Raw genomic sequence first — 15,533 nt, 5'->3', positions numbered from 1 at the left:
TTTTCCTCTGTCAAACAATAAAGAGACTAGTCCATTAAAATAAAATTTTAAAAAGGCATTATTTGGAGATTTGCAGATACTGGCCATCTGGCATTTCTTGGAGACTTGAGTAGGAAATGGTTGGGAACCACAGTAGACCTTCATTATCATTACAAAACAATTCACTTCACACAAACTGAAGATGTTATCAAGTTGCATTATGGAAAGTGCATGAGCCAGTATTTAGTATATAGCCTGTAGCTTGGTCCATACTACAGTACTACTACTACTAATAATAATAATATAATAGCAATAATAAAAACTAATCTATATTGTAAGAAAGAGGGATTCTGAATTTTATAACATTTGGAAGATGTTTCTGGAACTGATTAAAAATGGGACTATGGAAGAGGCAATGGGAAAATTAGATAATGAGAAAATATTTTAATTAATCGTTGGGAATGTACCATAGACTGTAGGAATGTACACTGTGACTTACACTGAGAATACTGTTATTAATTAATTAATATTATTATTATTTTACTTTATTTGTTTTTATTTAATATTGTCATTTATTTTGGTCCATATATTTTACGATGTTTAAAGTGTTAGATTTTTGTATACAAAAACCAATAAATATATGTCTAAAAGGACATAATAACTAAATAATATAATTTATCAATTCATTGTATTATTATTATTATTACGTATTATTAATGTGATAACGGAGAGTGATATTGTGGGGGACAGGACCTGGCTCCGTTTAGGTCAACTCGATTTTTTTATTTTTTACGCGAGTCAATAATCCGGAAGTGCAGTTCTGTGTGGTCAAATGAAAGATGCCGTCATCAGAGGAGGCAGCAGCAGCAGCAGCAGCAGCAGCCTGTGGACACAGCTGGAGTACGAGAAACTGAACCAACCGAGGAGGCAGCAGCAGAGCAGAGGACGGGACAGGAGGACTTCTCTCTCTCTCTCTCTCTCTCTGCAAAGCCTCTCCGTCCGTGGTGGACACGCACTCACACACAGACACATGCCCGGCGGCGGCGGCGGTGGCGGCGGCAGCGGCGGCGGCGGTTTAACGGTCTAACCACCACCAGCACCAGCAGCAGCGGAGCTCCAGCAGCACCACCACACCGTAGTAGCCTGCTAACGGTAGCAGCAGCAGGCTACACTGGTGGAGGGGAGGAAAAAAAAGGAAGAGCCGAGCCGAGCCGAGCCGAGCCGAGCTGGGTGCATAACGTGAACCCCAGAGGTGGAGTGGAGCTGGAGGAGGAGGAGGAGGAGGAAGAAGCGTTTTTTAGTTTAGTTAGTGGACCCCGCTGTTGTTGTGAAGAGGATGTGCAGTGAATGTGACACCGAGGGAAATGCACGGGTGGCTCCGGTCCACTAGCTACCGTTAGCGAGAGGTGAGTGACCGGCGGCGGCGGCTGCCACATCCACCACGTCTCCGCTCAGGGTGGAGGAAAACCTACACACAGCTGCTTTTTCTTTCTCTCTCTCATGCTCGGCGTTAGCCAACCAACCAGCCAGTGTGCTTGCTAACTAACTAACTAGCTAACTCAACAGCTAGCTTGCTCTTGCTTTTGCTCTTTAAAGGGATGGTTCAACATTTTTTTTTTTTTTTGCAGACTAGCCTATTGCCATAATCCCTATAGTCATATAGCAGTAGGTTCATTAGCTTTGATTATCGGTGCATGTTGTTTTGAGATCAGCGGGGCAGAGATGTGAGCTGCTCAGCGAACACAATGGAGGTGAATGGTACAGGTCCCCTGTCCTTCATCAAACTCATCAAATACACAATCTAACAACTCCAAAACGCTCTCGTGGAGAAGTTGTGACCTGCACATTCACCACGCTATGAAATAATCATGTTTAATTCTGTAACATTATAACACATTAAGTAAATACTCGGAACTACTTGCACTTCAAGTCACTCCGCTGGCATGTAGTTCCGGCTACGCATTTGCCTAGAAAACAACTCTGTCTTGTAATGTTACATGATTATCTCATAGCGTGGTGAATGTGCAGGTCACAACTTCTCCACCAGAGAGTTTTGGAGTTGTTGGGATGAGTTTTATGTGGGGCAGGGGACCTGTACCATTCACCTCTATTGTGTTCACTGAGCAGCTCACGTCGCTGCCCCACTGATCTCAAAACAACATGCACCGATAATTAAAGGTAATGAATCTACTGTTATGACTATATGGATTATGGCAATAGGAGAATTTGACCGAAAATGTTGAACTATCCCTTTAAACATCCTCCCAAGTGCCCTGACGGCTGAGAGATGATGGAGGTGGAGAGACAGTGACGAGGCTCTGGCTGCATCTGACGTCCATTGTGTCCTGTGTTGTTGTGACGTAACTAATGGTCAGTTTGCTGTCAGCCAGCTCGACACCTTCAGAGAAGAAAGTATGCAGCAGGGCTCCAGACAGACGGCCCCTAAACGGACCCATTTTGCCCCTAGAAATTTGAGACAGTGCAAGTAAACTTTTCATGTACTTGCACATGTGCAACCAGTACATTTGCTGTTGTTTTTTAACACTGGTGAAACTTGTAAGAGGGCGACTCAAGGAAACTGTCACACGCAGTGTGTGTGAGGATCATGAGTGAAAAGGAAATGTGAATATTTGCTTTGCAAGTCAATTCACGGTGTGCGCCCCTAAATTTTCTGCTTGCACTCCTAAAATTTTAAGTTAGGGGCCTCTAAGCTCCTCCTAGTAAAAAAAAAAAAAAAGTTAGTCTGGAGCCCTGGTATGTGAAGCGTAACAGCTGGGCTTCATCTCCACAGATTAGTAGACCATACAAAAAAATTGTATTATTTTAGTGTTTTGCAAACTTGGTCCACTCCACTGCCTGGGCTGAGTGGGTCGGTGGTGCCGCCGCAGGCTCCTCTGGATGTCCCTTCCCCTCCCCTCCCCTCCCTACCAGTCAGTCAGCTCCACGTTGTCTGGCCGAGGGAGGGAGGAGGGGGTTAAAGAAGAATAGAGTTTCAGCTGGTACAGTTTGTTAAGAGGAGCAACAGTTCCCTCCCTCTCTGCCCACCACCATCTCTCTCTCTGTCTCTCTCTCTCTGTCCATAGTCAGCTCCGTCCTCTTGTATTGTCTTTTTAAACTCACTACACCGCTGAAGGGGGGAGAGGCATGGCAGGTTTGTAAAGCTGATCTGAGTTCAGGTTAGTTTTTTTTTCTCCCCTTTATATCCCTTAATTTACTGATAAGAGCATAAGAGCCTCTTTTACACGTTCGGTTTTCTTCTGTCCCTGAGGACTTGAAGTGTCCTGGCTGTGTCTCTTTTCCTTTTTTCCCCACACGGTTTTGACTTGTCTGCATTCATCGAGCCATTGTTACTTACAAGGTTTTTTTGTGTGTGTTTTCAGGGTATAAGTAACAACTTTTTAATTAAATTAATTAACAGATTTTTAAAATATGCACCCACTTGCCACAGCTGTAACTGATATAACAGTCCTGCAATAAATCCCACCTTCATGAAGGCTCAGTTTTTGTTGAACTTGTTTGAATTATGTTGATTCATCTGCATGGTCAAATTAGAAGATGTAGATTGTTCTCCTGTTGAATTATATGACGTAGATTAACACTTGTGCCTTCATTATACTGATTCAGTGAAGGATTGGAACTATTGGACTGCACTGATCAGGTGTAGCCTACCTAATAAACTGGAGCGTACTCTATTTAGAAAGTAGAAACATTGAACAGAACACTTTGTCATGTAAATTTTAGGAGATGGTTTTGTGAATGAAGCCGAGCAGGCAGTCTGTCGATCGATCAGTTATTGATAGATATATTAATGTCCTTTATTCAGCCGTGATTATGATTAGTCTTTTTTGTTTGTCTCGTGAAAGTTTTGACATTTGAATATTTTCAGGCATTTTATAGACCGAATGGTTGTTACTGAATATCACGAACAACAAATCAGTAGATTATCAGAGCGGTGCTTAGTTACATTTTTGTAAACTATTTTTTTTAATTCTTTTAAATTGTGTGTTGGTTGTATGCATATGAGTAAAGATAAGATTTTAAGGAATAAGAAAAAGTTAGAAAACGAATGGCATTTGTTAAAACTAGAGCTGAAACAATTAGTCACTTGATTAGAGTGAAGTCAAGCTTGGTTGAAACAATTGATTTTCTGGTGTTTGATGGACATAATGATTGATTAAGAAAAAAAAAAACCTTCTCATCAATAATGCAAATAATTGTCAGCAGGAAAAACCACACTTTATTTTGAAAACTGTGTGTGAAGACCCGAGTTTTTTTTAAACACTCTTTCTAATCGTTCTTTCTCCAACTGAACTTAAGAAGTAGATAAGTATAAAAGTGCTTTTGTTGCTGTAGTGTGAGCACAGCCTTGGCACCACTCGTATTTGGTAAAACATATTACTGCTCTACAAAGTTTATAAGGTGATGGTGACAGAAAGACAAACAGGCCTGATATGTTAATGCCCTGCAGAGCAAAGTCTGTCCTGTCCTGTCCTAGAGCGTTGAAGCACGGCCAGGAAGACGCTCCTAATCAGAGCATCTGTTCCTCGTAGTCAAACATCCATCCTTACAAGATTATGGAGCACCGCCTATATTTATCGGCACTAATTGGTTTAGGCTTTTCTAAATCTGAGAAGCTCCGGTAGAGGAGTTTTTCTTCATCCCTCCGTCGGTTTACAACAACAAAATACAAAGTGAATCTTTTTTTTTCTGTTGACACTGTTTGACTGGAGCAGCTCTGTTCAAGCTTTACTGGAGCCTTGTTTGTTCACGGGAAGTTGGACTTTGACTGCGCGGTGAAATGTCAGGTATTGGCAGACATTTAAATAGAGACCTTCTTTAAAGCAACCGCTCAGCCAGTTTGTATAAAAGCTATTGTTTAGCCAGAGTTTTACGATATTTAGTCTCAAATTCCTGCACCTTCTGTAATTTAACAATCCAGCTCTGAATGTGTTTGTGTGTGTGTGTTTAGTACAGTCCTGCTTTATTTATACCAACCTGTCTATCCAGAATGTGTCAGTCGGGGTCAGGGGGTCAAATCAGATGTCGTCAAGAGATGTGCAGATCATTTCTTCTGTAAACATGAAGATAAAGATAAAATGCTTGCAAACAGATTTATGATGCTGAACCCGGAGTTGGTGTAAACCGAAAGCTGAAGATGTTGGGATCCATCACAGCAGCCTTTGATTGGCATTAAGATTATCTTGTCCAGTCAAATCACTTCCCTGTGACATGATGGGGTATGAATCTATTCCCTTAGTTAGCAAAGCGGTCCGAACTATTGTGATCTTACCAGTAATCCCCTCTTATGAGAATCCCCTTGATTAATGGAGAGTCACACATTCATAGACTCTACTTGTCCCTCGGTTTTCAGTCTAAGTAAATCTTACAGTCTGGGACTTCATCTGCCTCTTTTCAAACTGACCAGTGTTGGCCACCAGCCTGTCTGAGTCACTTCAAGATGCACAGGACGTCCTGTCAGTCCTCAGTAGGCCTCTGGAAATAACGTTGCTTGCTGTTTATCTCCAGTTAAGAGGAGCACTGCAACACTGCTGCTGCTGCTGCTGCCTGATAACGTCGTGAGTTTTTGGATTTGGTCTCTGCAAAAAAAAAAAAAAAATCCCACAAACCTGGAAGTACCACTGAGATAAAGAGCTGATGTGCTTGTTTGATATTAGCCATCCTCACCATGTAGGATAGGATGAGAGACTGTTGCAATGATCTATAACACCGTTGTGTCTAATACTGAGTGTTGGGTTTAAGTATTTGGATACCAGTCAGTGCCAATATTGAAGATTTGATTGAGCACAAATTTTATAGAAAGTCTTAAACCGTCACTTTTTTCCCCCATTTTCATGTGTTAAGTTTTTGGCGTCATACCCAGAAAGGATTGAGGCCGTTATCACTGCAAATGTGCTTCAGCTGAGTCCTTAACTCTGTTTTTACTTTGTGATATCTTATATGGTATAAGAGCAGCCTGAAAAAAATGCATTAAACTACATCATGGCAAAATATGAAAAAGGAGGAGGTGTTTGAAGTGAATTATTTGTGAATATAATAAATTCTTTGCCTGCTTCAATATTTAAGTTCATATGAGCTGCATTCATTGTGCTAATGGTTTGTTTTCCTGCTCTTTTCAGGATGATGGCTGAAGGATAACATACAAGCAGTGACATTCCCTCAACCTAAACTGACCCCATTTCCCCCTCCCTTTTTTTTTTTTTTATAAACCTCCATCTGCACTTTTACAACCTCCCTCTGCTGAACTTCTTCAAGTCCTGCCCCGTCTGTTTGGGATTTTTGATGGAATTCACCAAATCATTTTGAAATTGACTTTCCTCCTGATGCCCCTCTTTCCGAAAGACAGGATGATCCCAATGTTGAAGTGATTAACAATGTAACGGGACGTCAAATTCCTGCCCATCTGAGATCGCCTCCTCGGTCTGAAGGATTCTCACTCTGCTCCCCCCTTTTTTCAGCCTTTTTCACAACCCCATCCCTTTTTCTTGTGTCATTGGGCCATGGTTCGCAAGAAAGGTTCTCTTATACTATGTGGTGCTTTCCTGTTTGTTGCCTGGAATGCTTTGCTTCTACTTTATCTTTGGGGTCGCCCACCCATCGGCCGCCTGGGAGAAGGTGGTGGAGCTGAACCAGGAGGAAAGGAGGAGTGGGGCCTGGGGAGGGGGAAAGGAGGCCAAGCCAACCTGGCCGGCGAGGTGATCCGGCTGGCGGAGGAGGTGGAAGTTCAACTGGAGACCCAGAAGAAGCTCCTGAAGCAGATCGAGAGTCACAGGGCAGTGTGGATTCGGCAGAAAGATGTCGGGAAAAGAGAAACGGATGATACGAAGGTCAATGTTAAGGTTGTCCACCAGACGACGAAGCCTCCACTCCCTGTCAAAGATGGCGGGGACGAGCGGCCCCAAACGGAGGCGCAACAAACAACACAGAAGCCTGTTCATACAGCAGCTCCAGACTCGAAGTCGGAGCAGGACCGGGCCATTGAAGTGAAGGAAGACAATGACGATAACAATAACTTGGCGACCACCGTTTCCATCCCAGAGGTCGTCATTCCCATTCTAGTCATCGCTTGTGACAGAGTGACGGTCAAACGAAGCCTTGACAGACTGATACAGTACCGCCCCTCTCCGCAACTGAACCCAATCATCGTCAGCCAGGACTGCGGCCACTCCGAGACGGCTCGCGTGATCGCCTCCTACGGAGATCAAGTGACGCACATAAGCCAGCCGGACCTGGCGGACATCAGGGTCCGGCCGGAGCACAGGAAGTTCCAAGGCTACTACAAAATCGCCCGACATTACCGCTGGGCTCTCAACCAAGTGTTCAACACCATGTCCCAATCTGCCGTCGTCATAGTGGAGGATGACCTAGAGGTGAGTGTCCTTGGACTTCTACCTCATTGTGGTTGCATAACCATGCGTCACGGTATCATCAGGCCAGATAGCCGGCTTTTATTGGGCCATGTTGCTTTTCATTGGACAGTTTCTCAGTAGAAACACAGGATACCCAGATAGGTAAACTGGTTAATTAAGACACAGTGAGGACATCCCAACACAGAAAGCCAGTCAAACCAGTGTGTTTGTATTTTTCTCTAGTCTTGTCATCGGTGGCAGTGACAAACTTTGAGTCATCTCTGGTATTTTCAGTCGGGTAGGCGCTTGTGGTTTGTTGGCTCATGCTTTTTCCTGCATATTTCTCTTTTTCTAAACACTCAACGTTTGTGGTTGATGCCTTCTCTTCATTACACCTCATCTACAAATAAGCACATCACATGTCGTGATTTATGGTTAACCTTAAAACTCAGCGTGGAGCTACACAAACCATCAGCTGCTATCAGGATGAGTTTCTGAAGTGCTGTATTTTTCATCCTGCTGAATGTCAGAGATGTGAGCATGCATACTAAACGGGTTTACAAATACAATGTTGTAAGACGCCACATATGGCTGGGAAGAGTGAATCAAAATGTCGACTGGTGAAGCTTTTATATTTTAGTCTTTGGATGGGATGGAAATGGAGAACCAGGCAAATGCGAGTCATCAGAATCATAGTATACATAGTATAGTACACTAAAATGATCATTCCAAGTAAGGTTAGAAACACCTATGTCCATTAACAAGGGTACATAGACTGTTGTAAATATACAGTTATTTTGGGATTGAGTGCTTACTGCCATTCTGTCCACACAGAAAATTGATCAAGAATCAATAGATCTGACCGATAAGCAGAGTTGATATTGGCAATAGTATCAATAAAATCTCATCAGTTCACACATCACAAGTGGTGATATTGATTAACTTGGCCAAGACAAAGCATTTTAAACACTGCCCTGAGGTTTTTTAAAAACCACAACAGAGTTACTCATCACTGTTTTCCTGATTCTTCACTCTCCTCTCAAGCCGTTTCCATCAACCTGCAGTCTAAAAATGAATAAAAAACAATCGCATCTATCGTTTAAATAACGACATACGGTACATGTTTTTTTGCATTCAAGATCATTCAAAAATATGATGGCTCATATTAAATTGTGTAACTAATCGAATGTTTAACAGTCACTCTGAAGTCTGGGATCCACAGTTCTTCTATAAAATCATTGCAGACTCTAAAAAAAATAAAAATAAAAACCCGACACTCACTAATCATCAGAAAAGTTCTGTTTGGCAGGTCTGATGAGGTTGTGCAACCTTTCCATGGTCAAAGTGCAATTACATTTGGCTTACAGCGAAATGTGGGTTAATGATGACTGAAGCTGCTTCCACAGGTTCCACATTTGTCTCAAGTTGTCACCAAAGACTGTTTCCTCATTTGGCTGCAGCGGCAGCAGCAGCAGCTTATTCAGACTGTGACTGACTCTACCCAGGATCCTTTTAATGTGTTGTCACAAAGCCCAGAGTGGATGCTAGTCAGAACTGTTGCACAACTTGTATATATCATTTTAACTACAGAGGTTTGTGTGTGTGCGAGTGCGTTTTGAATCACAACAGAAACAAAAACTCTTTCATGGGAGAGAGAACAAATACCAGATGATGACGATCATCATCATCATCATCATCATATGTAATCATCTTTAATCCCAGAACATTTAACTGGTGATACTATTAATTATATACGCTACTGCTGAACAGATGGGCTGTAGGCGGATGTGTGTAAAACTTCACCAAGCAACCAGAGGTGGATAAAAAAAAAAAACATTTTTAGTGTGAATATTCAGCTGGTAAAAAAAAGTGCCTCAGCAGCAAGAACCAAGTTACAGGAAATTCAAAGTAATTTTGACTTGAACCAGGAGCTAGAGGGGAAAAAACTGTGCCCTGTAAATCAGCAATTATTTTGCCAGTGAGCAGGGAAAATCTGGGTTCACTTATGTAACTGTTCTCCACTGGTTTCCTCTTTATATTACTGATAACTCACTGTTTGTTTCCGGCTAATCTCTCTTTAAGTTTGCATTAAGGTTTATTTATTTAACCAAAAGTGGGCTCATCATACAGAGTCCTTCAGTCCTTTGTGTATTTTTGCCCCTTTTTAATAGCTAACAGCACAGATATGTATAAAGGGAGAGGAGGGGAAAAAAAATTGTTCAGGAAAGTTTTTGTTTTTCTCCAGAACGAAAGACTGGAATTCAATCCAGTTTTATTTGTGTATCAACCAGCCTACATACATTATTTCAGAGTATTTTACAACGTAAGGTCAAGACCTTTACAATATTATAGAGCAAAATCCAATAGTTTCTGCAGTGGACAAGTACTTGGAGACTGTGCGGAGGAATGATCTAGGTGTAATTAAAATTATAAAAGTCTTAAAGTGCACACAGATTAGCATCATTTTTTAGCAGACGTTTTTCCCTCTATCTTGGCCCACTGGATTTATTTTGTCATCTTTTTGGGGAACACTTGTGAGCTTGTGTTTCCAATTTGAGTTATTAACTAATTTTTATGATCATCACTGGTAGGAATGATGGTCAAAACTAAGAAAATAAGAGACTTAAAGTGCAAGTAATCTTGGGGCAGTGTTTAGCTCAGTTGGTAGAGCCCCCGCCCCATGTGTTGAGGCTATAGTCCTCACTACAGGCGGTCCTATCCTGCGTGTCATTCCCCCCTCTCTGCCTCCCATTTCCTTGTCTCTCTCTCAACTATCCTGTACATTAAAGGCAAAAAAGCCCCAAAAAATATACTTAAAAAAAAGTGCAATTATTTATTTGAGTGTCTCACCTCTGTGCATCTCTCTCCTCTCATGTAGGTGGCACCAGACTTCTTTGAGTATTTCAGAGCTCTGTACCCGATCTTGCGCTCCGACCCCACCCTGTGGTGCGTTTCCGCCTGGAACGACAACGGCAGAGATGCCTTGGTGGATCCGTCCAAGCCCGAGCTCCTCTACAGGACAGACTTCTTCCCCGGTCTCGGCTGGATGCTGCTCAAGGACATGTGGGCCGAACTGGAACCCAAATGGCCCTTGGCCTTCTGGGACGACTGGATGCGTCAGCCGCAGCAGCGCAAGGACCGCTCCTGCATCCGGCCCGAAATCTCACGGACTATCACTTTTGGCCGAAAGGGCGTGAGTTTAGGTCAATTCTTTGACCAGTATCTTCGATATATTAAGCTAAACACTCAATTTGTGCCTTTTACTAAACAGAATTTGTCTTATTTGCTAAAAGAAAAGTACGATGAAACGTTTATCAAAGAGGTTTACAGCGCACCACTGGTGAAAATTGAGGAACTGCAGCAAGGGGGCAGCTTAAAAGGTCCTGGACCGTACAGGGTGCAGTACTCCAGCCGGGACAGTTTTAAAGTCTTCGCTCGAAACCTGGGAGTGATGGACGACTTGAAATCGGGAGTTCCTCGTACAGGCTACAGAGGAGTTGTCAGTTTCCTGTACCGGGGCCGGAGGGTGTTCCTGGCCCCGCCGGAGGGATGGATGCAGTACGACATCAGCTGGAGCTGAGAGACTGATCCGGGAAGTACAATGCAAATGGGGTTGAAGAGGGGAAGAGAGCCTTACTCAAGAGGAGCACCCTCTCAAACCAAAGAATATCAGCAGACGCAGTGGTTCGTGAAGGAGAGAAAGCAGCACGGGTGGTGGCTGCACATCAGTGGAGCTGTGAGATTGAGTGTTGAGTTGACCCAGGTCCTGTTGGGAGGTAGGGAGGCTTCGGAAAGCCGGGGTGCTCAATCAGGATCAGCAAGTTCAGGGCCGTACAGATTTCACATCGAGTTAAACCTTGTGGGAAAGGAAAATTCCACCCTTAACCACTGTTTCAAAACAGCTACTGGCAACGTGCCTTGCTTTCTGGGCCCTTTTTTTTTTCTTTTAGTTTGTGTTTTTTATTCCTGTGAGTATCGGCCAAATGAAGACGTACGATCACTTTGTTTGCTGCAGCTGTAAATGGAAGTTGGTAGAAGATGAAGAAGAGGAAGAGTGTTTTTCAGTGTTAGTGAAGACCACACACAAACAGAGTCACTATATCAGAGAGATAAAAAGTCTAAGGATTAAAATCTTGGGGGATCTTTTTTTTTACTTTTAGGAAAGTTTTTGAAAACAGTTTTGACACTGACCCAACTCTTCGGATCGCGTTAGTGTTCAAGTCTATAAAACTAATCCGAAGCAGAGTTGTGTGCAAAGGAAAATGAGAAGCTTCTACTGCTGTGTCTTCGAGTTGGTAAACAACAGGTCATATCCAGCACTGAGCAGAGTCTTCAGAGTTAAAACCACGTCAGTCACGGTCCTGATGGTTATCATTAAAGATGAAAGGCTTCTTCATCGATGATACAGAGAGAAGGAATTGCAATAGAAGCAGAGACACTAAACCTCCCAAAGTGTTGTTGAGTTGATCTTGGACAAAACAAACAATCACTGAGACGTTCAGACTTTAGTTTCATGTATCGACTGTAGAAGGAGAGAGCCTACAGGTTGCTTAGAGCATTATGGTAATAAGGTGAGTATGAAGTTTTAAAATTCACCCCACAGCAGACATAATGAGGTACGGGTGGAGCTGATGGGGTCCAGAATCAGGGTTTCACAAGACCAGACCTGTGAATATCATGCCCCAGATGTCGAGAAGTATTGTGTCTCCACAGGGGATTCAGCTTTGGTGGGAAAGTCGATAAAGGTGAAGTCCGAATTAAGCAAGAACCTCAAAACTGAATGACACTTCCTAGCAAAAATGAGTCCTGTTAGTGTTTATTTTGCACAGGACATGTAGCAGACATGTAACAATGTAGGAGGTGAAAAGGGTGGAGTTTTTCTTGAATTATCAGCACTGCAGTTCTCAGATCAGGTTGTGAATATTGGACATGGCCGCTTGAAAGCAGTGTGGCGACGACGGCGTAGGGCGCTAACCTCAAAGCAGAGATTATCTCAAGGCGTTAAGGCCTCGTATGCTTCAAACCAAGTAGGTCAGACTTACTAAAGTGTTACTACCTGTTCCCAAGGACCACACACTCGAAGAGACGCAAAAAAAAAAAAAAAAAAACTGCAGCATTTTGCAATCTTGACACAATTGATTGTACAAACGGGGGATGAGGACACACACTTTAAGACCATCTCTCCTCCAAGGCATTATGCTGTTGTTCACGGGGGAAAAGAGGAAGTTGTCAACCCCAGACCACTTCTCACACATCCCCACACCTGCCCAATCACTGTGTACGGTGGGAGGGATCGACGGCCGAGGTGTCAGACTCGGCTCCTTCAGTCCAGCTGTCGGGTTTCTAGGTTTCTCTCTCGACCTGACGAGCACTTTGTTTGAAGCATACTGAGGCTTTACGGCTGGAGGGAGTGACTTTCTTGAAGGAAACACCACATGAATTCTCCAGCTCCTTTTTTTTTTTTTTTTTTTTTTACCCTTCAGAGGGTCATGGAAATCTGCGTTTTCCAGCACACGTCTCTGTTTGGGTGAACGAACTTGGCGTCTACATGTGTCGAAGGAAATGATTAATATGAAGGATGAAAGAGACTTTAATGGTAAGGCTATAATTGTGACATTATTTAACTATCTAGAACTTGAAGTTCTAACAGGTTTGCCAAGCTGCAAATGAGATTCAGATGTTGCTGAGTCTGCCATTTTACTGATGAAGCCCTGAAGCCCTGGTACGGGGCAGAGTTGTAATTACGTGACATCCAAACCACGGTTTGGCCGGCTTAGGTTTGTTGAAAAACCAATGATTGTTTAATAGTTTTTATTTGTTTCTGCAACAGGAAGGCTGTGAGATGGCTGAAGAAATGATTATCACTGTACTGTAATTAGGTTTGGGAGGTGATCCACAAGATTGATCGATTCCCATGTCTGTATGGTGATGTGTAAAACCACTGCCTGACGTGTTTATAACTTTAACACAGTATAAATAAAATCAACTATTTTGATATTTGTCCACATGCTGAAGGAGTCGCTCTTTTCATTGACGCAGGTAGTTCAGCTTTCGTCCGCGCTACCGAGCAGACTCACTTTTATCTCACTGGAACATGAACCCCTTGAAAATGTGACCAGTTCAAGAAAACATTGATCAAAGTGAAGAGGAACTGCGCAGGTTGAATGATGATAGTTCCCACTATCCTTACAGTTTTTAATGTGTTGGACATTTCTTAACCCAATTTTAGTCTCAGCAATCTCCTTAGATGTTTGTTTTATTTGCTTGATACCAATAATTTGACCCTTCTGAAACAGATTAACATCTTCTCCACAACCACAGGATGTGTCTTCCAACATGGGTGTTTAAGAAATGAGACTGCATCAGTTAGGGTTAAATAAGTTAAAACAAAGCTGAAACATAATCACCCATGCAGGCTCTTACCTATTAGCTTAGTTAAATCCAAGTGGTGACTTTTTTTTTTGGACGGGCAGTGTATATAAACTGATGTTCACTGGACTGAGACAACTTCACATTTGTGGCATGGAGTATGAATATCCTGCTGGAAGTTGCAATTAGAAGATAGTCAGCAACAATACTCTGTGGCATTCAGACCATGATTGATTGGTAACAAGGAGAAAACAAATCCCAACACCACTCCGAGAAAGTTGAATCTAGGTCAAATGGATTTGTTTTCTTGAAGAGGTTTCATGAATATATGTATAAACTTTATTTATTCTCGAAAGGCATTGAGGTTACCCTGATTTTCAATGTTGTTGAGTTGACAAGCACATTAAAAAACATTGACAATGATTACAAACAATATATACTGTACATTTGACAAGGAGGAAAGAGAGAACCAACCAACCAACTTTTTCATAAGGAACACAATGGTGAGTATCATATTTAGCACCAGTAATAAATATAAGCGCTGAATGATACACCGAGTCCAGATAGATTATATCTCCATAACATAACAATCTTCTTCAGTTTCTGAATTGAAGAACGATGTCTAATGTCTTCAAGAATCTACAACCAAGTCCATTTGACCTTGATTCCACTTTCTCAGGCAACTACGACCTGGATGAAGTAGGTTTTCATTTCAAATAAAGTGTCTCAGTCAGAGATAGAGTGAGCTGAGCTGGTGAAGATACATTTATTTACAGCGAAACCTCACATTTGGTGGTGAAAGGTTAGATAAGAGGTGACGAACTTTCCCAGAGCAGTGACACGACAAAGGTAAAACAAACAAATCGAACAAAAGAGATAATGATTGTCTGTCCTACAAACCGAGCTGTGATCAGCACTTCTCTGCCCACTTCCTCTCTTCTCATCCTGTTGGATATCAGCTCCACTTCCTGTTTCACAAACATGCTATAAAGTCGGCTGAAACCAGCCCGGTCGGTGAGCCATGTGGGAAAGAAGCAGAAAGTGTTCTGGGGTTTTAAATTCAGGTTTTACAGCAGGATACGGCTGATGGTGCTGTACATTAACCAGCCACTGATCATCAGTTCTCTCACCAACACGACTCAGACAGTGGAATAAAACCAAAGTAAGAAGCCCTGTCCACCCCCACCGACAACCAGGCTGTTTTCTTGGATGTGGCTTCCTCGCTAATCTCAGAATAGCATAAAATATACTGATGTAATACTTTGACAGTAGAAAATAAGTATCTTAGGTATTTTTTACATGATTACCTACAACGTTGAAGGGAGAGTTAAACATTTTGGCAAATTGCCGGCGCTGTCATGGATCCTGGACTGATGAGGGCCAGGGCCCAGTCAGTCACCACAACGCCTCAGCAAAAACATCCTAAAACTAAAAACTTCTATTGTCAGCATCGATAATCAAGCTATCTATGATCATACTATCAAAATAAAACCTCTTCTAAAACCCTGAAACACCTGTTTCCTCATAAGATTTAATAATTCATTCTCTACTGATATTCATCTCTTAAAGGGATAGTGCAACATTTTGGCAAATTGGCCCATTGCCATAATCCCTAAAGTCATAGCAGTAGGTTTGTTACCTTTAATTGTCGGTGCAAGTTATTTTTAGAACAGCGGAGCAGAGCCACAAGCTGCTCAGAGCTACACTACGGAGGCTCATGGGATTTCTTGGTTTCCCTCATCAAACTCATCAAATACACAATCCAACAACTCCAAAACGCTCTGGTGGACAAGTCGTGACCTGCACATTCACCACGCT

The 15,533-nt window shown here is 42.5% G+C and overlaps 1 protein-coding gene across 2 annotated transcripts; it reads left to right on the top strand.

The window, feature by feature from the left end:
* The first annotated feature begins 1,094 nt into the window (after nucleotides 1–1,094).
* mgat1b (alpha-1,3-mannosyl-glycoprotein 2-beta-N-acetylglucosaminyltransferase b) lies at nucleotides 1,095–13,353 on the top strand. 2 transcript variants are annotated; one of them, XM_085791131.1, is made up of 3 exons: nucleotides 1,095–1,385; nucleotides 6,117–7,367; nucleotides 10,225–13,353. In XM_085791131.1, the coding sequence occupies exons 2-3, from the start codon at nucleotides 6,498–6,500 to the stop codon at nucleotides 10,924–10,926; spliced, it is 1,572 nt and encodes a 523-aa protein (XP_085647257.1). In that variant the 5' UTR covers nucleotides 1,095–1,385; nucleotides 6,117–6,497; the 3' UTR covers nucleotides 10,927–13,353. The 2 variants fall into 2 exon arrangements, with proteins under 2 accessions (XP_085647257.1, XP_085647256.1); XM_085791130.1 differs by lacking the exon at nucleotides 1,095–1,385 and adding an exon at nucleotides 2,994–3,155.
* Nucleotides 13,354–15,533: the final 2,180 nt, after the last annotated feature.

This window comes from Trachurus japonicus, chromosome 11 (genome assembly GCF_045865225.1).
Source record: "Trachurus japonicus isolate A0001 chromosome 11, Traja_1.0".
In the NCBI taxonomy this organism is placed as follows: Eukaryota; Metazoa; Chordata; class Actinopteri; order Carangiformes; family Carangidae; genus Trachurus; species Trachurus japonicus.
This window is presented reverse-complemented; position numbering and strand designations above follow the sequence as displayed.